We start from the raw sequence: 27,373 nt of genomic DNA on the forward strand, positions 1-27,373 counted from the left end.
AGAGTCTAAGCAAGCCTGAGAGAAGCTTCCATTAACACCAGGGCCTGCTTCCTCTCCATTTTGCATTCTGTCTCTTCATCTCACTATCCACACTCCTTTCCCCTCACTCTGTCTTAATCTCCGCCTCTCTATTTCGCCATTTTCCCACTTATATCTCTGTGTTAGTGTGTGTGTGTGTGTGTGTGTGTGTGTGGGTGGGTTGAGGGCTCGCCCTTGCGTGCAGTGCAAAGAAGGCAGGCCCCTAGACTCTGCATGGTTTAATTAGAGCACACGTTGTGCCGCTCCGCTCCTCCATGCGAGGACGCGCACTTGGGTGCGTGCGTGGGCAGAACAACAAAGTCCGCGCAGAGAGGAACAAAGGCGGCCACCAATATATTAAGGCTTAACACACTGTACCGAGTGAAGACAGTGAGCTATTACAGACGCTCGTACGGACTCGCCCGCAATTACCTCTCTCTGAGAAGAAGACAAATCTGTTTCCAGCACACTTTTCCCCAACAAAGCGGGAGCGTATCCTCCCCCTCAAAGAGCTTTTTTGGGCCGAGAAAAGTTAATTGTTACATGTGCGGGTCTCCATATTTGTTAAGTCGTCGTGAGCGATACCGCGCTCTTATTATATCTGCCGTCTTGCCTCGGGACTCCCGTACTTTTAAATTCAAATCGCTACATCGGCAGTGGGGGTGGAGGGGAATGAAAAATAAATACATGAATAAAAAAGACAACAAAAACACAGAGGCGCTTTGGTGGGTGCAGGCCACGCAGTAAAACGGTTTAATGACGACTCAAAATGGGACAGTTATAGTGTGCGCGTGCGTGCGTGTGTGTGTGTCTTTGGTTTCTGAATGTGACCAGAAAGTGTTCCGGCCTGATATAAGCCGCTTACAGATGCCCATTATTGACCTTTGACTTTACTGGGCAGTGAAAGGCTCACCCTAATCTCTCTACTACTCCCTACTCTTCATCCGCACTGCCTGCTGCACCGTCATCTCCGGAATGGTCGGCATCAAGGCCTTTTGAGAAATTATCGGCATTAATATGGAGGCATCAGTGGCGGCGTTATTAGATGTGTGTGTGTGTGTGTGTGTGTGTGTGTGTGGGTGGGTGGGTGTTAGGAGTAAGCGGGGTGATAAACACAGTTCACCTGAAGACCCCTATTTAGGGTTTTCAGGCAAAAAACAAAAATGTAGATTTGTTCAGTTGAGATTAACCACAGGAAGTAAAATGTGATCACACGGATTGGCTTTTGGTGCCGAACGGCTGCTTTTTTTTAAAGGCGTGATGCGCTGAAGTGAAGCAAAACACATTGATCACCACATGAAATGTTCCCAAAAAACTGAGCCTATTGACTTGATGTCAACGGCGCTGTCTTTAGATTTAGTGTGTCATTTCATCTCCACTGCTTTTCATTTCAGGAAATATTTTTCACTTGGCAACAGTTGAAGGGGAAAAAGTGTTACACTGACAACATTTAATGGAATATATTTCTGTTTCAGATAAGCTATAATCGCTCTTATCTTTCTCCCCCCTCCCTCCTCCCCCTTTGCCTCCTTCTCTCTCTCTATCTCTGTGTTTTTCTCCCTGTGTATCACCGTCCATCTTTAAATCTCTTCCCCTCTCTGTCTCTTTGTGCAGGATTCAGTGGCTGTTAAAAACGTCGGCCAAATGATCTGGATGATAGAGGACTAATAGGGATGGAACGCAACAGAGCCATGGCTGGGGAAGCGCTTCGGATCGCCATCGCTCAGAGTCAGCATTGACCTGGCACCCAGACTGAGGTTCCACCTCCTTCTCCGGCGCCCCAAGGACTCTTCTTTACCCTAGCCACTGCTTTGTCCTCCATCACACCTTCACGCTGCGCTCTTGGTATCGATTAAACCTCCAGAACGGTTCCTTTCAGTCTTTGAGGGCCTGCCTGCTCTTGTTTTAATCCCTCTCTTGTGCTTTGTCTTCCACGTTGTTGGTTATAATCCACGTTCTCGTGTAAAAAGACCGAACTACTCCAAAACAGACTATAGGCAGGTGGCCGAACAGTATGTATCCAGTCATGTACCCCCTTCCGCTTGCTCTAAGCAAACAGAGTCGGCGGGGTTTGTCGTCCGGGACGCGGCACCTGACTCTCATGACAGACTGGTGCCTGATGGGTGCACTAGGCCTCATTCTGCTCCTCAGCCTGGCCGCGAGCCAGAAGATGGACCCTTCCAAACACCCCATAGTCACCACCAACTATGGCAAGATCCGAGGCATCAAGAAAGACTTGAACAATGAGATTCTCGGCCCCGTGGAACAGTACCTGGGCGTGCCGTACGCCACGGCACCCATCGGCGACCGCCGCTTTCAGCCGCCCGAGGCCCCGGGATCCTGGCAGGAGATCCGCAACGCCACGCAGTTTGCCCCCGTGTGCCCTCAGAACGTCCACGGCGTGCTGCCAGAGATAATGCTGCCCGTGTGGTTCACGGACAACCTGGATGTAGCGGCGGGTTACATCCAGAACCAGAGCGAGGACTGCCTCTACCTCAACGTCTACGTACCCACGGAGGATGGTGAGTGGACAGTATTACATGTAGGGACGGTGGAGGGCGGGAGTCGAGGGATTTTGGGAGAAGGAGTTACTGAGTTACTATTGTCAAGTGCACAGCAAATATTCAGTTTAAATTTTCCACGAGGGCTGATCTACTTTAAATCCTTCATCTTAAAAAAAATAAATAAAAAAAAAAGGTCCCGGAAAGGTCCCGGACAGGGGTAATGTCCGTCACTGACTGAGCTTCCAGGTGACTTGTTTTAAAAGGCACAGTGTGTAAATGGGTCCTATGCACTCGATGTCTACACACACGATGCTGTGGCGATAGACGGAGAGTAACACTACTGTACATGTCCTCGGCAAACGGGCGACAAACCTCCGCTAATCCATGCAGAGAAAAAAATCAAGAAACAACTTCATCGTATGGAAGTGTGGAGTTAGTTTGCTCCGCAAAGTAAAACCAGACCATCATTTCAATCTAACACAAACGTATGTAGGTCCTTAGCTTCAGTTACTCTTGGACGTTTACAACATGCAAATCATTTCATGGACGGTCAAGATTTTTTTCAATCACCCCTCCCTCGTTTTGACACACAATCCCATTCAATGCGTGATAAGGCAAGAAGTCAGGACTGAGGCCGTTTCCAGGTGCTGAGGTGATATTTTACTTCTTTACCTCTTTACTTTACTTCTTCTTTACTTTCTTTTTTGTCCTTCAAGAACCCTCTTCACTGTACTCAGATCATACCGCGGACGTTTTTGTCTGCCTGGGCCCTGTTGGGTGTGTGAGCAACAAAAGAAAAATCTTCCCATTTTGTCGGAAGGTGTTGAGACTCCCATCACACACACGCACACCAGCCCCCACCTCTCTCTCTCTCTCTCTCTCTCCTTGGCCAGGGTGTCGTGAAACGTGTTTTCTCATTTGTCTTTTCATTTCGACATCTCTAATATGAGCTGCACTAAGCCTGCACCTTTCACAGCGAAAAGGTGGGTTTCACATACAGAAAATGTGTTTCTTTCCTTTTTTTTAATAGACACTTGCATTGGGAAATATCAATATAAGCTTGTGGGTGCCTAATGTGTATGTACGTATGGCCACTATTTCTCTGTCTGTATGTCAGTGCGGTGATGAGGCACTGATTTCCTTTTTCAAGCATTTCCATCACTCTAACACATTTTGGTCTCCCTTTCAGCACTTTCTTCACTTGTCTGGACTATTTTTACTTTTTTTTTTTTCTTTTCTATTCTTTTTTTCCCCCCCTCAGAACTCAACACCCTTCCTTCCAGCTCTCCTCACCAACACCGGTGAGGGTTGCGGCTGCTGACTCTGCCCTCAACACCCCATCATTGCCACTTACAGCTCCCCGGGCATATATAGAACACAATAGATCAGGTCTTGAGTCATTTCACACTGTCACACGGGTTGTTTTTTTCCCTGTTCCCTGAGATGTACGACTTTGTGGAAATGCAAGTGCCATAACACGCCGCGCGCGCACACACACGCACACACACTACGTATACTTGCCTACACACTGTCCCTCTGGTGTACAGTGTACTCTAGAAATGTCACACAGGTTTAAAATACATACATGATAGTGACCTTCATTCATCACAGTGTAACAGCATTACACCCAACATTGACATCATGATACACAATCATTGTCTGACTTTTTATTTAATTGAAAAAAAATATATATAGTATAAGCCTTGATTTGTTTGGAAAGGAAAAAAAGCAGGCAACGTATGAACTTGCTTCCTTCCTCATCCCTCATCATCATTGCTGGCACATTAATGGTGATCAAGTCAGGCAAGACATTGCTAACCTCAGCATTCCTCCAGCAGCCCTGCGGGTTGTCTTTGTCTTTGTCTTCGCCTTCCTCCTCCTCTTCTTCTCCTCCTGCATTGATTTTCTTTTTTTCCGGGTGAGGAGAAAAGAAGAGTGGAATAAGTAAGAGGCCGAACAAGAATTGGATGGGGAGGGGGACCAGGAAAAGAGAAGAGGGGAGAGGAAAAGATGGGAGGTAATGAGCAACAGATGGGGGGGGGGGGTGATCAAACCATTACCTACTGCTCTGTCTTTGGACTGTGAGCTCAACTCACTGTCACACACCACAGAGAGTGGAAAAAACTAGAGGAAACACTGAAATCAAACTTGTTACTATCTAATTAACATGACCTCATATGACCTGAGACGATTTCAGTGTTTCGCTCGCTTCCGGTATGTTCACATTTCAGAGCGAGGAATAAGATTTCTTGGTTCCTGCTCAGCCTCGAACTCTTAACTCTGCCATCAACGTCCTCGCACGCGTGCGAGCCTAAAATAGACAACCCCGCGACACCTTAAACATGCATTACATTCTCTACTTGCCGGGACCTGTTCTGTTACTGTCCTGTAAAAAGACGCCAGCCCATTATGACCCGTAGTTATGTTTTAATGCGAGGTGACCTCTGGTGGCTGCGGTAATTGCGAAGGTACGTGAGGTGATGGTGCTTTAAAGGAGGTGAGGAGGCAGAGGGTTGGAATGGATGACGGAAAACGCATTCTTGTTTCTTTTTATTCAGCAATCTTAACTGCACATATTTATTATTGTAACGATTTGCCTGGGCGATATGGAAAAAAATCTTATCTCGATAATTTGTTTTCATATTGACCAATATCGATGCTCCACTCCTTTTCTCTCTCTCACTCCACGCACGCACGCACGCACACACACACACCATATAGCACACACACCAGGCACTGCCCCATTCACGGCAGGAGTAACGCCACAACGAGTTTTCTTAGAATGATCCCAAAGCTTGGACACTTTCTCTCATTTTCTTCCGCCCGTTTCACAGTTTTCACTCTCTTTATCCATTTTGTAATGCGCGCCGGCTCGTAGATCTTGTGTGACGGTAATAATCGTCCGTGCGGAGACACAGTGAGCGGTACAACGTTAGTTACGTTGATTAAACGAACCTTTGGGCCAAGTCATTTGGCTCAGATGATTTTTAGTAACCGAATTATTTGAAATACTCGAGGAATCGTTCCATCCCTAGTAAAGATGTAATATTTGAACCAAAGTAAATTTTTGGTTTGCGTATTTACTTTCTGTGAGAAGTTGAACGTGACAAATTTACTGTCGAACATCATACGACTGCTGCTGTATAATGCACTCATACAAATACAAATGCTGCAACTGCTACAAACGCCTTTGACACAGTTTCCAGCGCACGCTACAGCTCTGCTTCTTGTCGGACTTTAAGTATTCCTTGGACACTTCTTTTAAACAGCGTCCTCGTCTTTCGAGCCTTGGGCCGCGTCCGTCGGGACGTCTTCTTCGGCAGCGCTTGTCCCTCGAGTTAACATTTCCTGTCGTCATTTTCTCTTTTATCTCAGTCCGTCACTCCTGACGGACTGGTGTGCAGAGCTGCTGCCGGCTGCTTCTGCTACACCGTGCATCGACGTAACTTGACGTGGCCGTAACTCTAATTACAGCCACATGACTGGTTCGGCACGGCGCCATTCTCATTATCAATGGCTGTTCGTGTTGTCTGTCGAAACTCTATCGACGTTCTATCGACTGTGTCTTAAATTTCTGTCGAGGAAAAGTTATTCCGCGATAATTATCGTAATCGCTTTATCGCCCAGCCCTATGTAACGATAAGGATAAAAGTACACCGGCTATTGTTGTACTCTCAGGAAATGATCCTAGGGGTCGTGTGAGAGGTCAGGGATAGATACATTGATTGATAAACTAACACTAACTATTCGAAAAATAGCTGGATTCAACTGATCATTGGAATGTCACCATAATGCAGAGTGTAGAGTATAAAGCCTGTGGTAGTATAGAATATCAGGCCTTAGGATCCGGGTGCCCTCCAGCAGGTTGCTCCCTTAACAAACACAGCGAGGGAGGTGCCCAGCTGGTTCCCGCCGGAGATGACATCCCATAAATCATAGCGAGAGGTTTTCATGTGGCCCCTGCAGAGTCACGCCGGATCGATGGAGGAGGGGGAGGCAAGGAAAGGACTGGGCCCCTGCGGCTGCCGCCGCTGCCCCAGGCCCACAGACATACCACATGCCTCTCTCAGCAGTCGGCAGCCGGTTAGGGAGCGCCACACTTCAGGGTGAATGAGTCGGAGTAACTGGACTCAGCAGCCCCTCCGAATGGCAACTCATTGTTAGCGTTGTTGTACTTTACGCAGCTATAGGCAGAGGGCTTACTGCAGATGCGATGGAGAAACTCTTGCTTTGATGTTAACGGAAAGAGGTCAGCATACACGGGTGTCAGGTTTTTCTGCGAAGGAGGCTTATCTCGAGCCGTCACCCCCCCCCCTTCTGAAGCATCCCTCACCGACTCTGCTGTGAAGTGTCTCATGAAAACACTGTCTGTGACTCTTTTCCTCTTGCATATAAATGCTTGATGTCGTCGTCGTCCCCCCCCCCCCCCCAGCTACCTGGTCAAACCATTTTCCCTTAATTATCCACGAAAATATTCTATTTTTCCTCATTTGACCGAGGTTTGAGGGAAGCCGACCTGAGATTACAGTCTCTGATGGGAAGTGAGTGTTTTAACCTCATTTTTCCATTTCAAACCACTTCTCATCCATCCGTGCGACCCTCTCTGACATGGGCACCCCTGCCCCCGGGCCCCTCGGTGAGGGTGTAGAGGCAAGCTGGTCCAGCTGCTGTGGGCCGTTGTCACGTGATGCGGGCACCTGTCAGAATCCAGCTCCCGACGATAATGATCCTCTCTGTTTTGCTCCGTCACCTCCGCGTTGCACACCACAGGGAGAGCGGCCGGGTTGTCCGTGGACTACTTTTGCGGTCTTTTGCGCTGATTTATTTATCAGTCAGTACCCCTGACCCCTAACTACACAAGGTTTTATGTTGTTTTTCCTAAAAGTCAATGAAATAATTGTTTTCCAATACCATCATTAAATGATCAAATTGAGTGATTGAAATATATAGTCTTTTTTTTTTCTTTTCACAAAATTCTTGGTGTTGCTATGTCAAAGCTTGGTATAGCAACACCAACCCCCTGGCGCCGCCCATGCTTTCTGACTGGTTTAGGGCTGTTGCCTCAGACAAGCGTTTAGCAATCACAAAAGAATAGATCTTGAATAAACTGAGATAGACACCATCGCTCTTAAAAGAACTGTATTGGTGGTATAGGCTGGGGTTTCGCCCTCGTAAGCTGTTACAAAGTGCCTTTTAAGATGCTAGTTCTACTCAATTAATCCTGTTCTAGGAGCGCATACATCGGTTTTGCTCGATAATCCTCGGGGATTGGAACCGCTAACCTCTGCGTTGTCAGCACTGTGCTTCGTGGGCTACGCTTCAGGGTGCCCCATAAATTATTCCATCCAATACTTCATCTATCTCCATGCATCAGACTCAAAGTCTCACATCTCCCCGTTCGGCAATATTTCAATTTTCTAAGGAGATTCATCAGGGTGGGGTTCGATACTAACGCAATTCTGTGCACGGTGGCCGAGGGCTGCGCTGTGACATCGCCAAAGGGCTAGAGATGAATAAATAAATAAAAGTGATGAAAACAAACAGATAAATAATGGAAAGAGAGAGAGAGAGAGATAGAGAGAGAGAGAGAGAGAGAGAGAGAGAGAGAGAGGTGCATGACATGCAGCAGTGGAAAAACGTATTGCCACATCCTGCTCCATCTCTTTCTTTACGTCGTCTCTTTCTCCTGCCAGCCCCAGCTGATGCCATCTAAAGAACAAAAATAAAATGGATGATGGGGGTCAAAATACTGTTTGGTTTACCATCTTTCTGCAGACACAAGACAGTGCACTTTCCCCCAGAATTAACAATTGCTGTTACATACAGTATAGGCGCCTGTAGCTCCCAGTGGACTCATGAAATACCCACTGCCTTTCTCTCCCCCTCACACACACACACACACACACACACACGCACGCACACACACACACACATATCCTTAATCTCACACCCCCGAAAATGTTCTTTGATGTGAGCATGCTTGCCAGAGCAGAAGGAGACCAAACAGAGCCACTAATAAAAAAGACAAGGACACAGTGCGAGGCAAAAAGTCAGACTGGAAGTTAGGCATTTCTTCATAGTTGTCATTTTATGGTAGACAGAGGTCAGAACAAAAAGGCCCCTTCCAGCCCGTGGTGCAACCGTTACAAACTAAATCTGACACTCCCTCTTTGCTCTTGCGCCTCTTCTCATGTTTCACTTCGCCCTGCCTACCTCGCCGCAATCTGCTTGGTGGTATGTCCTGAAGCACGTTGGACCGGGCAGAGACTGGGAGGTCGGGAGGGGCTAAGGAGAGTCAAATCAGCCAGGGTCGTCCACCGGCTTAGAACTTTTCCATCGATCCATCAAGGTCTGTCCAGAACACACTGTAGCCAGACAAGGACACCGAAAGTATTACCAGTGACAGTGTATGTAAATTCTAAATGATGAAACTCGACCAAAAGAGCCTTACACTTGATGTTGGGGGTTGTTCAGCACTAGTCTCTAGGTCCACTCTTGTTCCGCATGTCTGAAACGCAACGCACATCTCCATTTTTTTTTTTATTAACATCTGCCTTAGGTTTAATAAAAGCAGTGACAAGACAAAACTTGCAAGTCTTCAATCAACTTTTTCTGGCCCTCATGAAACAGGGTTAGTAAAACCCATACCAAATTCTGGGCCCTAAACATAAGACAACATTAGATTTATTGACATCAAACCACCACTTATTTGTCTGTGACATACTCTCACAATTTTCACAGCTGTTAGTTTGTGAGAAAAGGCCTTAGCAAATCCCTAAGCATCCTTATCAGTGACAATTGCTCTAATATGCATATTTCAAGGTTTTCATTTCAATAGCTCACTCATTTATGAATTTATTGATATCAAGACACCTCTCATTTGACTGGGACATCCTCTCAGAGCTTTCACAACTGTTGGTTTGGGAAACAGGCCATAGCAAAACCCTTAGCTTCCTCATTAGTGAGCATTTTGCTTTAATATGCATATTTCAAGATTTGCATTTTCAATAGCTCACTCATTTATGGATTTATTGACATCAAACCACATCGCATGTGTCTGGGTCATCCTCTCACAGCTTTCATAGCTGTTAGTTTGTGAAAAAGGCCTTAGCAAATCCCTTAGCATCCTCACCAGTGAGCATGTTGCTTTAATAATCATATGCAATATCTAGTAAAGCAATTTATCTGTCAGCAGGTCAGCATCATATCTACTCTTCCCATGGGTTATTCAAGAGAAAACCACTCCTCGACACTATGTAGATGTTAGCATCTCAGATGCTCCCATTGGTTGAGGCTGGAGGTGCTATTAGTGTGAAGAAATTATGCCAGCAGCTGCTATCAAAGCTTTCACTTTGACTGAAAATGGGCAAGGTTAGGTTGGATACGTCTGGTTGGGGCAGAACAACACAAAATATCCCCCTACCCCCTTCCAACATGAACATTGAGTCGGGCTGCATGATTACAATGAAAGGAGATGGCTGTCCAGTTGGATTATTAGGCCACTTTATGCCTCTTTACAACTGAAACATAGGTCACAGGTTAAAAATTGGCAAACTGGTTTTATGACACAGGATTATTGGCTAACAAATACCAAATACAATTTGTATTGATTACATGTGCTTCAATAAACACCATTTGGATTACCTGGGATTTCTCCCATTGACCCACCATTAACCCACATTGATACTGTACATTGCTTTTAACCTGTTTGGTCACTTGGCGTCTTAGTTAGTTGGTTGGTCCTTGAATTGACAAGGTCGCATCAAAGGGTTGTTTAGCACTGTGAAGGATTGAAATGTCCCAAAAACGACGTCCCAAAATGAACCAGGACATAAGAAAGTGCATATTTATTTATACATTTGGGGAGTCAGAGTAGGGAAAGAGAGTTGATATGGTGATCAACAGGGTTCAACAGCAATGTATGACATGTTACTGACTTTGGTATTGGTAGATTCATGAAAAATGAAAAAAAAATGTAGTTTCATTTTAGGACAGAAAGCATTCCGATAACATGGTCCGCGGTAACATGGCTCCTTACAGCACAGACCTACAGTATCCAATATCAGGCGTGTGCCGAGAGGAGGAGAGGAGTGGAGAGCTTAGCTGGCATAGTGTGTGTCTGTTAAAATGGAGGGAATGTTATCAGACATGTGCAGAACTACTGAGGCTAGCGTGTGTTACTAGAAAAATCTTTACAGGCAAAAGAAGAGAAGCCACATCCGGTGAGTAAAAGGGAGTCGGTATGTTTCTGTGGGTGTAGGAACAGAGAGCTCCGTCGAGAACAGGTCATCTTAATTTTGTGCAGTGTGTGATGGAGTGTTATTTTCAAACCTTCTATGGTGTGTTTGGACGCGGGAGCAGATTATCTGTGAGATTTCCTCTGGTGTGTGGGAAGCTGTCCAGTTTTATAATTGGTTTGGGGTTTTTAAACGTTTTGAAACCGGAATCTGGACAAGGACATTGCTCGGCAGTTCAGGAATGTGATCAATTTGTTGGCAGGTATAGTGCAACAGTCTCAAATTTGCAGTTAGCACTCTACTTGAAACATAAAACTGCAATGGTGATTTTTTTTTTAAGAATCCTGGGGAAAAGTAGAGAGTATGAGGGGATGGTAGCTTTCAAACTTCATTTTGACTTTTTTTTACCTTTAATCTCCAAAATAATTTTGATGATGCCGAAATTTATAATAGGGAGAATATCTATCCAAATCTCCCCCAGTGGACTTGGAGCTGCACTCTGCATCTTTGGTGTACCACTTGCGAAATGCTTTACAGCATATGTCAGGACCAGAGCTGGAGATAGCACCTAGCTGGTGGAGACGCGTCACGGCACTGGACCTGGGATCGCCCCGAAGCATGTTCCGTTTGAAGCCGGGCCGAGCAACGTGTTTAGGGCTGCCGGCGGCCAAGATAGGCAGCGGGTTTTCTTGCGTGTGATGATCCAGTGTGCCGTAGAGCTGAGGAAGGTGACGGCAAGGATGCGGGAGGGCCTTTGTCCGCTCTTCAGCCGGGTGATGAACCGCTCCTGTCGCTGGGCCGGCGGTCACCCATAAAAACAAACTCTGATTGAAGCCGGCAGCCCTAAACGGCAATGCGAACGGCGCTCAGCCTCCGGTAAATTAGTACAAATACGGCTGCCGCGGCTGGGCTTTTGCCCCCGTAGCATTCCCCGAGCTGCGCTCCTCAGAGACACCCCGAGCCCGCGCACCCCCACTCACATTAGATACACTGACCTTCGCAACGGTGCAATCGCTCACTCGTGTGACATTGACAAAGTTTAACACGACAAAATGCGAGATGCACAGTGCATGATCACAACATAGATCGTGTCTTTTCATTTTCTTGTTAAAGTAAAAGCAGCTCATGATTTTCAAATTATGTTTTTAAAAAGGGATACAACATAGGGGTTTACAATAACTGCTCAATGTCTAAATCTGGGTGACTGAGTCATTTCATATTGATGAGGCTGTTTGTCATTCTTTCATCCTGTTTTCAGAGCATCCTCGTTTTTTGTCTTCTTCTGAAGGGGAAAAAAACGATACAAAAACTGAATTGACCGTTCACCGTCTTTTTATTTTAAACTTTGTCTCAGACGACTTTGCACTGGGGTGTCTGCTTTTTGCTCAAGTGCCTCCTATGTTTGGAACATTTGTCACAAGTGAAGGCTAATGTCTGTGTTGTGCAGATAATTAGTGTAACTACAGACAAAATTTGCATATTTCAATTGGCAGCTTTACTTATTGTGGATGCAAGCGAATGCAGCGGTGTCCTAATGTGATTACATGACTGAGACAGAGTCCGCTGCCAGATTATGATATTGATCACATTTTGAAGCCTTCACTTCTCCTCTGAAGCAACAGTTAGTGACAGGCACTGACATGCAGAGAGGATGAGAACCAGGTGGAGGAGGGAGTTTCAATGGGAGTGGAGAATTTAGATAGAAGACACAAGACAGGGGAGAAGTGGGGCAGAGGGGTTGCCTTGGCAACCATGCACCACTTCCTGCATCCTCCTGTCAGGGCCTGCATCAAAGGCCGCATGCATTTTGCCTCCCACTAGACTCCGAATGAAGGAATTAGCGAGGGCTCCGTTCCAGCTATTTTTAGCCTGTGAGCCAGAGAGATGGATAGAAAGAAAGGGGCAGGGTGTGTGTGTGTGTGTGTGTGTGTGTGTGTGTGTGTGTGTGTGTGTGTGTGTGTGTGTGTGTGTGTGTGTGTGTGCATCACATGATCCCTATAATCTCTGCGGTGTGTTTTTATGCATTTTGGCCACATTCATGTGGACCATCGTTTTGATCGACTCCCCTGTCCTCCAATTATCTCCCTTTCTCTCTCTGTTCCTCTTATTCAGCTTATTTCATCATGCTTCTTCTTGCGTTGCCAATCTTCTTTCCCTCTCCTACCCTACACAATCCCACCGTTCTTACCTCTCTGCCCTTTTCTCTCCCTTCATTCTTTTATCCTCCTCACCCGCCCCGAATTCTCACAGCTTTCCAAGACGTCACCATATGTTTTGGATGAGCAATGAAGCCAGAAAGAGTATTTAGCTGTAGACAACCGTTTTTAAAGATCTCCGCCTGAGTGAATTGACTTTACAGGAGTACTTAAATAACAAGCTCTCAGGCTTTGACTATCCATTTTCTTTTGGCTTGGCCTCAGTAGCGGTGTTCCAGCACTATCTGGGATATCATCTGATTTAACTCAGGGATTGATGAAGAACATCTAATTGGATTTGATGAAGTCTGATGTACTCTGTCCCATCAATTAAACAAGCCATCTAAAATAAGCTCCCACCCTCAGTCGTGCTAAAAAATGTGAGTCTCCTGGCCCGCGCTTTTGGGACGAAAATACCTCTGGAACTTTCTCTTCCAGTTTCTTTTTTAACGTCTAAATGTATTGAAATGTGTTAAAAGGACAAGTTAACTCAAACCTTTAAGCCATTTCAGGCTTAGTTGGTGAAGTCTAAAGCTCCACTTACCAATATTTTGATATTAACAAATGATCAAATGACAGTATGTAAGATTTATTGCCCTAGTATGCAGCTCCCCTCAGCTTTATGACCTTTTTTTGTCAGCATTTTAACCTTGATGTTTCGGTTTTCTGGCTTACAACACAACAGTCAATATGGTGTTAACTTGTTTTTCCTGCCCCCTGGTGGCCAACAAGTAAACACATGCTGGTTGTAGTGTGGTTCACATGACCTTATTTGTTGACAGCTATTTCTCTTCATGCCAGAAACAAATGGCTTAAACTACTTCATCTCTATGTTGAGTATGTCCAATATATATGAAATTGATTGCAGCTTCAAACATAAATTGAAATGCAAAATTTTGATTGTAATTTTATTGCCAATACTATACTCAGAGATGTACTGATATATTAGTATGGTATTGTGATGGTTTATTTGGATAGTGTAATTTCTAACCTTTCTATTTATGTATTGGTTTTTCTTAACACAATTATAGGGTTATGCTAAAGCGGTGCTTTTCTACAACTTTAACTATGTAACAGGATTCAGGTATAATGTACATTATGTATACTGGGAACAGGCAGTCATAAAATATAGTCCTCAGTGTATTTGACTAAATTAATCCTCCAGTTTATTAATAGTGTTCACACTGTGGACTGCCGAGTCAGCAAAATGGTGCGACTCTGGTACCGTGACCTCGGTGAGACCAACGGCTTTTGAAAATGACCAAGCAACGCTGTGAAATGGAGATAAGCTCAAGTATAGAAGCAGTGTAGTGCAGTGTTGCAAGAATTTATTGAATTGTGTCACTGCAGCGAGTGAAATTGATATTAGACATTGTTATTTAATTTCTAAACAGGAATCATTTGTATGCCCTTTTACTTAATATAAACCATTTTCACTTGAGTGGAAGAACCCCTCGGAGAAAGAGAATGATGTAGTGCTGTAGACTGGGCCTTCAGCGGGCCATCCAATCTACCTGTGCGTCCTGCGTTCATGGAAACTGGAAAAAGGATTGTGTTCTCAAAACCGCAAGCGTACTTGTTAGTAAATAACCTTGAGAAAAGAAGATATGGGAAGATCAAAGGAGGGGGGGGATTAATAATGACTGGTATGGTTGAAAGGCTAAGTGCAAACACGCACACATATAGGTACATACACACACTTGTTGGCACATGGACACATGTAGTACATGCACTGTTTGTTCTGCACTATGAGATATGTTGCTTTTCCTTTAACCATCTCACCTCCCCGTCTTTTCGCATGCACACACACACACACACACACACACACATACACTCTATCTCTTTCAGTGCAGCTGAAAGGGCCGTCTCTTCAGGGCCTCTGAAGCTTAGGTGGCCAGTGGCAGTGAATGCAAATTACCCCTCTTGGACACACGGAAACACAAACGCACACACACACACAAACACACATGGAGAAAGGGCGCCCTCCCGCCAGATCCTAACAGTGCCCCCCACAACACTGAATGGTAAGGGGCAGAGAGAACAGAAAAGAAGGAGGAGGGAAGGAGAGGAGAGATTCAAAGAAAGAAAGGAATGAAGGGATAGATGGAGTGAGCAGGAGGTTATCCAGAGGTAAGTTCCTCCTCCTCTGGTCCACTGGAAATTCATTCACGTAGGAGAAAGCCAATGCATCAGAGCAACACAATTCATCACCAGTTGCTGCTGGGCTCAAGTTGACGCCGAGTATAAATGACTGGAACTTCAGTATAATCAATGCAAAACAAACACACACACACACACACACACACACACACACACACATGTTCACACACTTAATGGAAAACATCAGACACTGTGTATTTCATTGTAGGCATACAACAAAAATATGTTTGGTGACTCAAGATCAATATGATGAGTCTGTATCCTGTTTTTGCATACCATTGTGTGTGTGTGTGTGTGTGTGTGTGTGTGTGTGTGTGTGTGTGTGTGTGTGTGTGTGTGTGTGTGTGTGTGTGTGTGTGTGTGTGTGTGTGTGTGTGTGTGTGTGTGTGTGTGTGTGTGTGTGTGTGTGTGTGTGCGTGCGTGCGTGCGTGCGTGTGTGCAATGCCATCTTACTTGGTGTCAAAACAATAAACTACAGGGAAAATGGTGTACCAATGAGCGCACATTATAGCCCTATTCTACAGAGAGATTCACAAATTCCATAAACGCTTTGGTAACAGTGCTTGTATAAATTGAACAGGAAACATCGTCAGCATTTTTTTGGGACTGATGGGCCTTTATCTTAGTCTTTAAGTCAAAAACAAATATAGAAACTGGAAACAGAAATGTACGGTGACCGAGCTCTTACAGAATGTACCCAGCCACAAAATAATGAGTCCAAAACACCCAGGCAGAAAACAAAAATTAGAACATACTGGAGGGGCTACAGATTAGAAAGTAAGGGCATTGTAGTTACACACACCCTCGTTCATATTATGAACAGATACCCAAAAAATAACAAACCAAACAAGAGTATCCTCAGTGTTCATCTCTTTAACAGAAATGTTTCAGTTTTTCCTCTAATAAGCCCACACGGTCTTAATATGTTATTGAACTCTTCTTGTGCGGATCATGCACTTTTAATATCAGTGCAACTTCAAGTAGTGTATCATTAGTAGTTCTGGAAACCGTTAGTGCATACCCATCATGCATCATGGCAATCTATCAGTCTGCATGTGATGCATTTTCACATGACGCAAGAAAAAAAAGAAGAAAAACAAACACCCACCATTTAACAGCAGCCCACATTTCAGCACCACGGCCAGCGTCACAGACTACAGTCCCGACACATGAACGAGTCGTGCATTTCTCCTGCCGCTCATTGGCTGCGTTTAAAATGATTCTCTCATTTACTTTTTTCACGGCAACATTAACAAGAAATTTTATTTATTTACATTTTTTTGAAGAAATTGTTCCTTTTACCTGATAGAGCGTGATGTACAATAGGCGAGCTACTGTAGTTTTCAGTCTTTTCCATCCACTGTACTCTATGTTTCCATTATTGTTATTATTATAAGTCCACAGAACTGGTTCCCACTTGACTCTGCCGTCAGTGCAGTAGGGCCAGACCTGGCGTTTGTGTTATGATGTAGCTTGGAGGAGATAATGTGGCTTAGAGAGAGATGCCAATTGAACTGTCCAAAAGCATTAAAACAGCATGTATTCTGTTTTATCACTGCTGTCAGTGCGGCCTTATTTCCCTGGGGTCTCCTTTATTTGAGCCTTCAACAGGATTTCAATCCCATTTTGGAAGACCTTAGTGGGACAAATTAGTATAAATGGAAAGTCTCTCATGGTTTCACAACTCCACATTAGAGCGGATTTCTTTTCCTACATTGGAGCACGCACAGCTGGCATGCATAAGGGCCTGAAAGAGGAAGAGTCTTTTTAGAAGTTAAAATATATACGGGCCTGTTGCTGCAGCTAGGTGTCCCTTCCGGCCTTTTGACCTGAATTACTCCCCATGCTCCGTCTTGGCGCTCTCTACGGCGCCTTCGCTCCGTCAGCATTCGGAGCTCACTGGTTCGTGGCGTTCCCCGCGCTGCAAGTCGGCCGCAGCCCGCGGTGGGATTAACTCTTACCAGGCTGGTCGTGGAGGAGGAGACGGATTCAGATGGAGGCAGGGAGGGAAGTCTGTGCTTCACTTGTTTGTGTCCGCGCACCCCAGTGCCGACCTCGAAAACACTCTTGTACCAAGACACGCTGAAACTGCCGCTTGGAGTGTTAAAGCTTTTGATAACATCGAACGGCATGTGTCATCGCTTACATTAGATCTTAAACGTAAAGATCTTTTTCCAAAGCCCAACGCGATTTCTCTGACAAAAACATAAGAATTACAAATCAGCAAATCTTCATATTTATATGGCTTACGTCATCAGCCGATTATTAAATTCTAAACGTAAATATTGTGGCATTTTAGGGCAGCGACAGACTAGCGTCCGGTCAGTATCTGCTACTGTCAATATAGGAGAAGATCCTCGGTGTCTGATTTGGTGTTAAAGCATCATGATGAGTTCAAAGCCCCCCGATAGAGCGATAAACAGCGACCGTGATCCCGGGTCGTGCTGGAGGGTCTGTGCACAGATCACCAACAAGCCTTTGTTCAGGGCAGTTGTAGCCCAGGGGTTGAATGATGGCTCAAACACACAAAACCCCCCCAGATTGGTTCCTTTGTGTTCCTTCATGGACGACGGCAAGGAAAAGGCAATACCTCGCAGAGATTACCTCAGAGATGAAGTAATACATGAAACAGCGACAGAGCAGCTGAGCCTGTCGGAATGCTGATGGCTCAACACAACAACCTCCCGCCATATTTTTCTCGTTTTCCCTTTGACCCCCCCCCCCCCCCCCCCCCCCCACTACCCCCCAACATGTCAGACAACAGAAAGACTCTTTGCTTCTTCAAAGGTTAGCCCGATGAAGAGCACACACAGCTCCGCTGAAAAAAACGGCAAATGTCAGAATGGTTCAAAAGCGGGCCCCGTCTGAACTTATCGCCTGCGTGGAAAGCGCCGCTGTTCTGACGGACCCGGGGGATCGTGGGAGACGGAGTAGGGGTCTCACCAGTAAGCTTATCACCTCTGGTGCAGAGGGAATCAGCCTACTGAGACTGGGAATCGACTGGCACAGAGCGCGCGCACACACACACACACACACACACACACATGCGGACACTAACACTCAACAATTTGAACTGAAAAATATCAACTTAAGAAATTTGTTATTGAAATTGTGATTGTAAAAATTAGCAAATGAAACTACAGGACTTATTATAACTAACTATAATTTTGTGGTGGTCAACTTGTCAATTCTAGGAATGGCCACACTTGAATTTAGCTCATTGATCATGATATATCATATAATCATGATATTTAAAGAAATGACTAACTGTATGTTAGTGTCATTCTGTATTGTTTTGGCAGCGGACTCACATCCCTGAATCCCGTCTTTCCCATTTCTGAACTTCAGGATAAAGCATAGCGATGGATAGACTGATGTGTTTAACGGTTAAACTGGGAGATTCACATAATTCCTCTCACCTAATGTCTGCTATTTACTCTATGCTACTCCCAACGGGCTGCTGTCTGAAATTGATGTGTGGCAATAGCCTTTTTCTAGAGAAGAGATATTTCTTTAAAAAATGAAAAAACAACCGTCGTGTAAATTTTACAGATGTCATTCAGGGGGAAAGAAAGATCAAAATTAACCAGACATGGATAAAGAAATTGTTTGTTTTTGTTTTGCAAATTCACACGATTAACGTTAATCCACTTCCACTTTGCGCACTAAATTTGCAGCTATAGTTGGTGAAGCTGGTGAAATCAATACTCTCCAGATTAAAGCTGTTACAGTTTGTAAAGACGTGTGCATAAAAGTTAAAATTGAATTTAAATTAAATTAACTAAATCGAAATTGATGGTTTTTATATAGTAATGATTATTCAGTTAACCCACCTATCTCACAGGAAAATGAAAAACACCCTCGTGCCTTATGCATGTGTTCAGTGGCCGTGGTGAGCGACATGCATTTACCTAATGTAGACACGTGGGCCGTCCCCCTTGGAGACCAGACACACTCATCACTGTTGGAACACACTAATATAAATCAGTGTGTTGAACTGCGGGGTGTTTTTCATTAAAAGTTTAGTGCCGTGTTTACACCGGGGATTCAACTGACATATGAACTAATGTAACTATTGAATTTCTTTTTCTCTATTTGGCCACCTTATGAAAAGTTAATGCAGCAGCAGCAGCAGCAGCTCCCAGTCTCCAGTTACGTCTAATATGTTTGTGGTTGAGCGGAGCGGAGTTAGTAGTCGACAGCTCGAGAGTTTTCTGACACTCTTTTCATAATTTCATACGGTGTAGTAATAAAATCAAATAATTCAAATTCAAAATTGAAACTCCAAAGCCCACATTTGTTGATGAGGTGTTTGCATGAATGCCCAAACAGATTGTGTGTGTGTGTGTGTGTGTGTGTGTGTGTGTGTGTGTGTGTGTGTGCGTGTGCGTGTGTGTGTTGCTGCATGGGGAGAAAATGGCTTTAACCTTCATGCCTACTCCATCATCACCACTTCGTAAATGTCACATCCATCCGCCTCCCTGCCACTCTCTACATCTCTGTTTACCTCTGTCTTTCTCTCTGCTTCACATAATCTCTTTTTTCACCACTTTCAACTGTTTATCTCCAACCACCCCCCCCCTCTCTCTTAATTTCCTCCATATTCCTCCCACTGTCCTTCCCAATTTCCTCCTCTTCCTTCCCATCCTTTATTTACCTCCTCTATCCATTTTTCTCCTTTTCCTCTTCTTTAATCTCGCTCTGCTCTTTTTAACAACATTCTATCCCCCCATGTATAAATACTTTCATCCTCATTTTTCTTCCAACCTCTATACCTGTACAAATAACGGCATCTTTCGCTCTTTCTATTTCTCTTTGTAGGCTTCTCTCTCTTTTTTGGGGGGTGGGAAATCCTACGTCAGCATCCCTCTCTACCCCCCCCCCCCCTCCCCCTTTCTCCTCGTCTTCTTGATTCTGCCCCTTTAGCTAGGTTGGATCAATATATCTCAGACTCTCAATCTGAGGCTTGAGAATGAGGCACCAGGAGACCGAAAGGGGAGGGAGAGTTGACAGAGAGAGAGAGACTAGAGTAAAAAAAAAGGGATAACGGTGAGAGGAAGGCAAGTCAGGAAGAGGAGGACTGAGTGAGAGTGAGAGGAAGAAAGATTAAAGGGGAGAGAGAAAAGATGAGCACTAAAATTAAACATTCTGATTGCTGTGGAATCCAAAAAAACGTGGCAATAACACACATACGCATAATGTGTTTTTATAGCACACAGTCATTTCTGTCTTTGCACTGACAGATATTCAAATAACCCCCTAATATCTCATATTGAGACTGAACACTGTTTTGCCTTATTCTGTTTTCTATACCTGTAACCTAGCAACGACCTACTATGTCAATGGCCACAGATGTCATAAGCCGCGCAGAATCAGCGGATTAATAGGAGCCAATAAATTAAGATTTTGACGAATGAGCGCACGGTAAACATCCAAATGAGAATTACATTAGCTTGAGTTGGTGGTTGAATGAACACCACGGTGGCAGTCGGTGTCAACCAGCGGTCAAAGATGTTGGCTTTGGGAATAAGTCACTGTATCGATCCAGCGTGTACATTAACCACCGCGTACATAGTATTTCTGAAGCTGCGTCAGAGGCACAGGCATCCCGAATGCGAGCGAAACCTGATTTGATAACTAAGTCGAGACGGAGGATTGTACGAGGACGAAGACATGGAGCAACGTTTAATGTGACACTTGAGACTGAAAAGGGAATTTGCCCTTTTTGATGCATCCGTAAGAAATTTTCAATACATGTTTTCATGTTTGGTTTTTTAGTGTCATGGCCAGCTACTGTCAGACGTCAATAATGTGATTTTACTTATACACTACCAACTAGAATTGCACTTAGTAGTTTGCAGCAGTCCCCTTAAAGTCAGACACACAAAATTGCTGGTGGGGAAAAAAAGCTGTTGATACAATTAATACAGCTTCTCTTCCACCACGTTGATGCCTCTAAAAGAACCCTTTGCGGGGTTACAGGTTCAACTGCTTCTAATAAATTTGCAGAACCATCCGCACATATTTAATTTATCCCTTTTTTTTTTACGTGTATATGTAATCTCCCGGAGAAGAACGTACAACAACATCACTTTCTTCCAGCCCAAATAAAGAACGGAGAGAGGAAGCAGAACTGAGATTGCATTTGTCCTATGAATAATTTGGACGTTTGAAATCAAGAGATGGGCAAGCGTAATCCCAAAGCGTTAGAGAGCACTTCTAATATATATATATATATATATATATATATATACACACAACTTCACCTCATTTTCGCAGTTCATTCCTATATTTTCTCACCCCAAATATGGTGTTACAAACAGTTTGATATATTTGAGCCAAAACTTTAATTCCTGTGAGGCTCCACGTGACAAGAACCCCCAGAAAGTGACAAAACAGAACTTGTAAGTTTATACGACCTCCGCTATTTTTGCCCCTATAATGCCCGCGTCGCCCTGTGGTGGACCTTTTAGGCTGGTAAACTTTAGGGTGCTGGTCGTTTCCCAGCTGCTGACCTCGAACAGGCATCGTGACAGTCCCATCTGTCCTTGTCCCTAACTTTGACATCTCCCCAAAAAAGGCGATTATTCACCTAATGCTGCTCCAGGCAAGGTCACTGTGCAGTGAGTGAGATGGACAGGAGGCGGAAGGGGAGGGGGAATAGTCCCTGTAGTCTTGTGACTCAACAGGAACACAAAAATAAGTGGGGGAAAAACAAAAATCACTCTGGAAAGAACAGCAGTGACCATATGCAGTACATTTTTTTGCTAAAGCAGCTTTAAAATAAAGGGTTTAAATCTTCCCATTTCTTATTCTGCCATGGGAATATTTTCTTACAAAAAGACGTGAAAAGAGACTTCACTACACAAGCAGCAAAAAACTAATTGCGACAGGGTGACTCATGACGACTATTTAGAATATTTCTGAGAGGTGAATGTTTCACATCGCCTGAGAAGGAGCGGCGCGAGCGGGACCCTGTTCTAACTGGCACGGTTGTTTGCAGCTTAGTAGCAGCTTACTCATCTCAACTACTCATCTTTGACCTGCACACACACACATACACACACACACACATGAATGCACACTCGCGTGCAGGGAGAAGTGACGGTGTGAGATATTGCATTGCAGCAGTTGTCTGCTTGCCTGCCTGTCTGTGCATCTAACTACATGTGTCACACACACACACACACACACACACACACACACACACACACACACAACTCTTGCTGAGTTATTCACTGCTGTGATATTTAAGCTCTAGGACAATGACAATGTTCGCACTCTCCCTCTCTCTCTCTCTCACACACACACACACACACACACAATCCTTTTTACGGAATTGAACAGGCATCTGTCATTCGCGGTCGACGCTCACTCACAAGCTGTCAGACACAGTTGCATTTCCTCGTAGATCATGCCAGACTGGCTCACATTGCACAAACGAGCCACTCAACACCTACTTACTTTTGTGCCAGAACACAAACATTTGTTACACTCAAACACACACTGGCTCATATCCATAAACGAAGACGATTGTAGCCTTTTTTGTGTGTGTGTTTATGTCCAAGTGTCTGCGTCAATGAAACAAAATACTGATATAGTTAAAAATGTGTTTGAAGAGAATATGTAGTAAATTGCGCACGGCAATGAAATTTGCATTCAATTCCCTTAATTATTTTTCAGGAAATAGATATTGCGTAATATATAATATTTCTGAACAAGATAATACTTTTTAAACAAATTTCCAAAATTGATGGTTTTCCGAAAAGCTATCTTGTCACCAAAAAATTGAAAAAAACAAAACAGTGAAAGCTAATTTTTGATTTAAAGAAAGTGCCTAAAACTTGTATTCTCCCGAATCACCAGTAGGGGGCGACTCAACTGGTCGCAAAAAGAAGTCAGTCGCTATGGAAGTATATAAGAAAATGACTACTTCTCACTTGACTCAAAACCTCAGTAAACATAAGTTCATGGTCTCAATCTCTCGTTTTTATATCTTCTTAAATACACCGCGATGTTCATTCAGTAAATTGTGTTCCCATTTAGAGTAAAAAAAGATGATAAAGCACCGTATGCACTGGGTTGTGGATACCATGTGATTGAGGCTCCTCCAAATATGGTTACTGGCCAGACACTGTACCAGAATGTTTTATATCAACTCTACCTTTATTTTGCGAATGATAAATGAATAGTGAATGAGAAACATATATACACACAGTAGCACACACACACCAGAGCAATGAAGGAAAAATCATATACCTATGATGCTCTGTCTGTCTGTGCACGGACATACGGGCACCTCCATCTCCTCATACATCCACCACGTACGTCTGTTTTTGCGCGCGTGTGCAGCTACGTTACACATGGACGATGTAACGGGGGGTGATTGGTTATAACATCAGTAAAAGTACATTGGTCATTGGTCAACTGTCTTTTGTGTGTGGAGGGGGTTAATGGGAACTGGTGTTCTCAATCAAATTGCCCATGCCCTCTGCTCCTATGATTGGGGAAAAGAATCTTGATATGTCTAGACAACCAGCTCTCTTTTGATTCACACCACTAGGCTCCTCGCCCGCTCACCGCAAAAAAAAAAAAAGATGTCAATCAATCTGATTTTTTTCCCTCAGCATGTTGCCGGGCCCAGTAATGGTTGCCTGATTTTTTTTTGATTTCCCCATTTTATCACTCCCGCTCCAAAAAAAACGTACCCTTGTGTCTTTGTGCGGCAGGTTACAACAGTATCTAAACTTTTCCATCACTTCCACACTTTTTTCGTAAAAAACGGATTTGATATGTTCCAATCATCGTCATATCTATAGTTGTTTTGTGCTTAATGTAACTATTATTATATTAACCCAATGTAACAATCAGTTGAGTTATGAGGAACGACAGTTTTTATTTCCATGGGTTTCACCTAAAAGACAGTTATGCTGCAGAGAAATTACAATAGATATGTATAATGAATATTTCCCTTTACCTGTTTGACAAAAAAAAATATCAACCCAAGGTCCACTTACTACCTTCATCATGACTTTCAACTGACCTCACAGTCTTCCTCAGCAAACGGAGGTGAAAACTGTGAAAAATTATGGACAAGCTCCAAAAAATCCAGTATGTGGACCTTGAGCTAAGAAGTTGTTTTTTTTTTCTTTCCTTTTTTGGTAAAACTACCGTCTTCAAGGTCAAGAGTGAACTTTCGACCCTGAAAAAGGTGTATCTGATTTCTTTAAGTGGTACACTGAAAAATACCATAAACCTCAGCTCTCGTGCTCTAAAGTTTGAGTAACCTCTGCCTTCAGGTTGTACATACCAAGGAAAATACTATGATGTTCAAATTCCAGAGAAAATATAATAGATTTCAGCTTTCAGGTTCTTACAATTAGTAGGAAATTGTGCAAACCTTAACTTTTAAGAAAGGGCAAAAACATTTGCATTTGACATTTCTGTCAGCCTCAGCTGCACTTTGTTTGATGCTAAATGTTAGCGTGCTACCGTGCTAAACTATAAGTGGCGATGGGGTACAGTAAACGCTGTGAAACACCGACATGTGGTCATGTTAGCATGCAGATGTTGTGTCTCACTACAGGCTCACAGAGTCATGAGCCTGACTGTAGTCTTTTTCTAAAAAAAACCAAGACCACAGTCGTCTCCGTGTTACCCAACCATGTCCATGAATTCATGCCCAATCTCTGGTGCCTGTGCCGAAGGCCCACCATTTAACCCATACATTACCATCTCCCTATGAATTATGGGTGAAATACCTACTTTGAACACATCCTGGACTGGAAAAATCTCCATATACGTGTGGATTAAAGCCCATCTTTTCTGTTCGTCTATAAGTGTGAGCAGCTGGTATAGCTAAGTGGGTTACCCCCCCTGACATCGGTACAGAAGGTCCGGGTTCGATTCCAGTGTCATCCCAGTGTGGGGCTCTTAAGCAAGGCCTTTAATGCTATCTGCCTCGATGATTGTAAGCAGCTTTGGACAAGAGCGTCAGCAAAATGAATGCAAAGTTATGTTTTTTCATGATTTTCACATGTGCTCTTTGTGATTCCTTCTTAAAAAAACACTTAAGGGCTACTCACAAGCCAGAGCTTTCAGCCTCGGTTGGGTTCACATACAGTATGTAAGCATTGAGTTCCATCGCCTTTGGGGATTAAGGGTGTGTTTTCTTTGAGTCAATGTAACAAATTTGATTTGTACTTTTGTTCTGAAGTGTCTTTGTCGTTGGCGATCCCTTTTAGAGGTCGCCCATTGTGCTGTCTGTCTTCTCCGTCTGGTTCTCATTGGATAATATCTCCAGCCATCCCGCAGTGTGCATAGGCGGTTCCCCATTCTGTACTGTGCCCTGGCACAGAAGCAGACATCTATTAGCTGACTTTTATTGAGTCAGTTAGTGTTACGTTGTGTGAGCTATCCAGTTTCTTTGCCAAAGCCTCAAGTGGATTGATCAGATGAAAGCGATGAAAGGTGGAGTATTTTTGCCGCAGAACAGATTTTCTGAAAAGCTGAAGTGAAGAGCACTTTTCTATGCACGTTCCTTTTTTTTATTCCGAAGCATGAGGTGAACAGTGTACATGAATCGTATTCAGCTGACTCTGTGGCCTGTTTCTTTAAGCGCCTCACTCCCTGATTAGGAGTCTATCAGAAGAAGGATACAGACACTTATGAAGGCGGGAAGGAAACCACTCTCACGGTCCGGTTCCTCGAATATGACACCACAAACAAATAAAGAAGAAAAAAATTAGAAAGGATGAGGGGACTATAAGAGTAGGTTATTCTTCTCTGCTTCCCTTTCCCCTGGTGCGCACCTCTCCATCTCTCTCTCTCTCTCTCTCCCCCTCTCAGTCTCCTTCCCCTCTTTCTCCCTGTCACTCTTTAAATTGACCAAAAACAGCCAGTGGGCAGATGGGGATCAAATTGCATTCACCTTTTACCTGCACTCCTCTGCACAATTAGCGTCACGCGCACTTGTCATTTCAAATTGACACACTGCTGTTGTGCTATGTAATTATTTACCCGCCCGGGGAATAGCTCTCTAGTTTAACCACTAAATAATGACACACACACACACACACACACACACACAATCCACAACACAAAAGCACCCGTTTCCCCTATTTCATCTGAAACATGTTTAACATGCCTTTTACCATTACAGGGTCATTTTCTACCTGCGTTTCAGCGGTCGTCTAATTAAAGGTGTCTTAACGTGCAGTGTGTCTCTGTTTAAGAAAAGGTCTACTCGACTAATTGCCGGCCAACAGCCCTTTAAGCGTTTCTGTATGCTTTCACTGCTGAAATGTCACCGCCCAGATTTTGCGGTTCGGGCATCCGGAGCCGAAACCTTCCATTCCTCCTGTAGGTGTCCTCGTCTTTGCCTGTTCATTTTAAAAAAAAAAAATTTTTAAATCTGTCTTTTTTCTGGTCACGTGATGGGGAGGAAAGGCCTCGGTCCTGTTCTTCAAACCACGGAGGTCCTCCACATGCCCTCTAACCCCACCCACGGTACCGCCAGCCAACCCGGGTCACACAACATCTAGACTCAGGACACAAATGGGGGGTTGAACAGAGTGAGAGAGGGGGAGAGAGAGACAAAGACGGACCACAGACACTGGCAGCCGTTTTCTTCTGCAGGGGGGAGAGAGACGGAAAACCAGCTTTCTTTGATCTTGTGTCTTTTCTTGTGATAAATCTGTATCTGTGATGCCTTTTGTTTTTGTGCTCTTTTTAAAGAAAAGGGGGAAAAAAAACAGAGAGAGAAAAAGAAAAAACTGAGAACACTTGAACTCTTGCTGATTTGTCCTTTTTGCTCTTGCTTCTTTTCTTTTTTTGATATTCTTTTTTTTTCTTTTTTCGTTTTTGCCAGTAATCTTTTTTGAATTTTGTCTTTTCTCTTTTTCCCCCCTTTTTTTCTTAACCCTAGGTCCGCTCACAAAAAAACATGATGAATCTTCAATGAACAAGCCCCGAGACGAAGGTATTTTTGTTGCATGTTTTTCCTTTTTTCTTGTTTTGAAGTCTTTTTGGGGGATGTGTACACATGCAGTTGAGTGGAAAACACACACACACACGAACACACACACACACACACACACACACGCACACACCGATGTGTTCTTGTAAGTGTATGTGCTGACCGTTGCAATTCAAAATCTGCCTTTCCTGTGGAAATCATTAGCCTTATGTAACCTTGGATGATCATAACACCTGGCTCATGGAACCCAGGTACCCTTCATTATGAAGAAATCTGCAGGCT

The 27,373-nt window shown here is 44.0% G+C and overlaps 1 protein-coding gene across 4 annotated transcripts in view; it reads left to right on the plus strand.

Moving 5' to 3' along the window:
* The window catches only part of nlgn2a (neuroligin 2a), a 165,266-nt gene that overhangs the window by 63,507 nt on the left and 74,386 nt on the right, over nucleotides 1-27,373 (plus strand). For 3 of the 4 annotated variants that reach the window (XR_004790306.2, XM_035626890.2, XM_035626892.2), the window contains 2 exons: nucleotides 1,633-2,540; nucleotides 27,041-27,094. Coding sequence is in view for 3 of the 4 variants with exons in the window: in XM_035626890.2 (XP_035482783.1) it covers nucleotides 2,033-2,540; nucleotides 27,041-27,094 (562 nt within the window). In the remaining variant the exon portion in view is untranslated. The remainder of the gene's footprint in view (nucleotides 1-1,632; nucleotides 2,541-27,040; nucleotides 27,095-27,373) is intronic. The other variant, XM_035626893.2, reaches the window with a different exon arrangement.

This window comes from Scophthalmus maximus, chromosome 2 (genome assembly GCF_022379125.1).
Source record: "Scophthalmus maximus strain ysfricsl-2021 chromosome 2, ASM2237912v1, whole genome shotgun sequence".
Lineage (NCBI taxonomy): Eukaryota > Metazoa > Chordata > Actinopteri > Pleuronectiformes > Scophthalmidae > Scophthalmus > Scophthalmus maximus.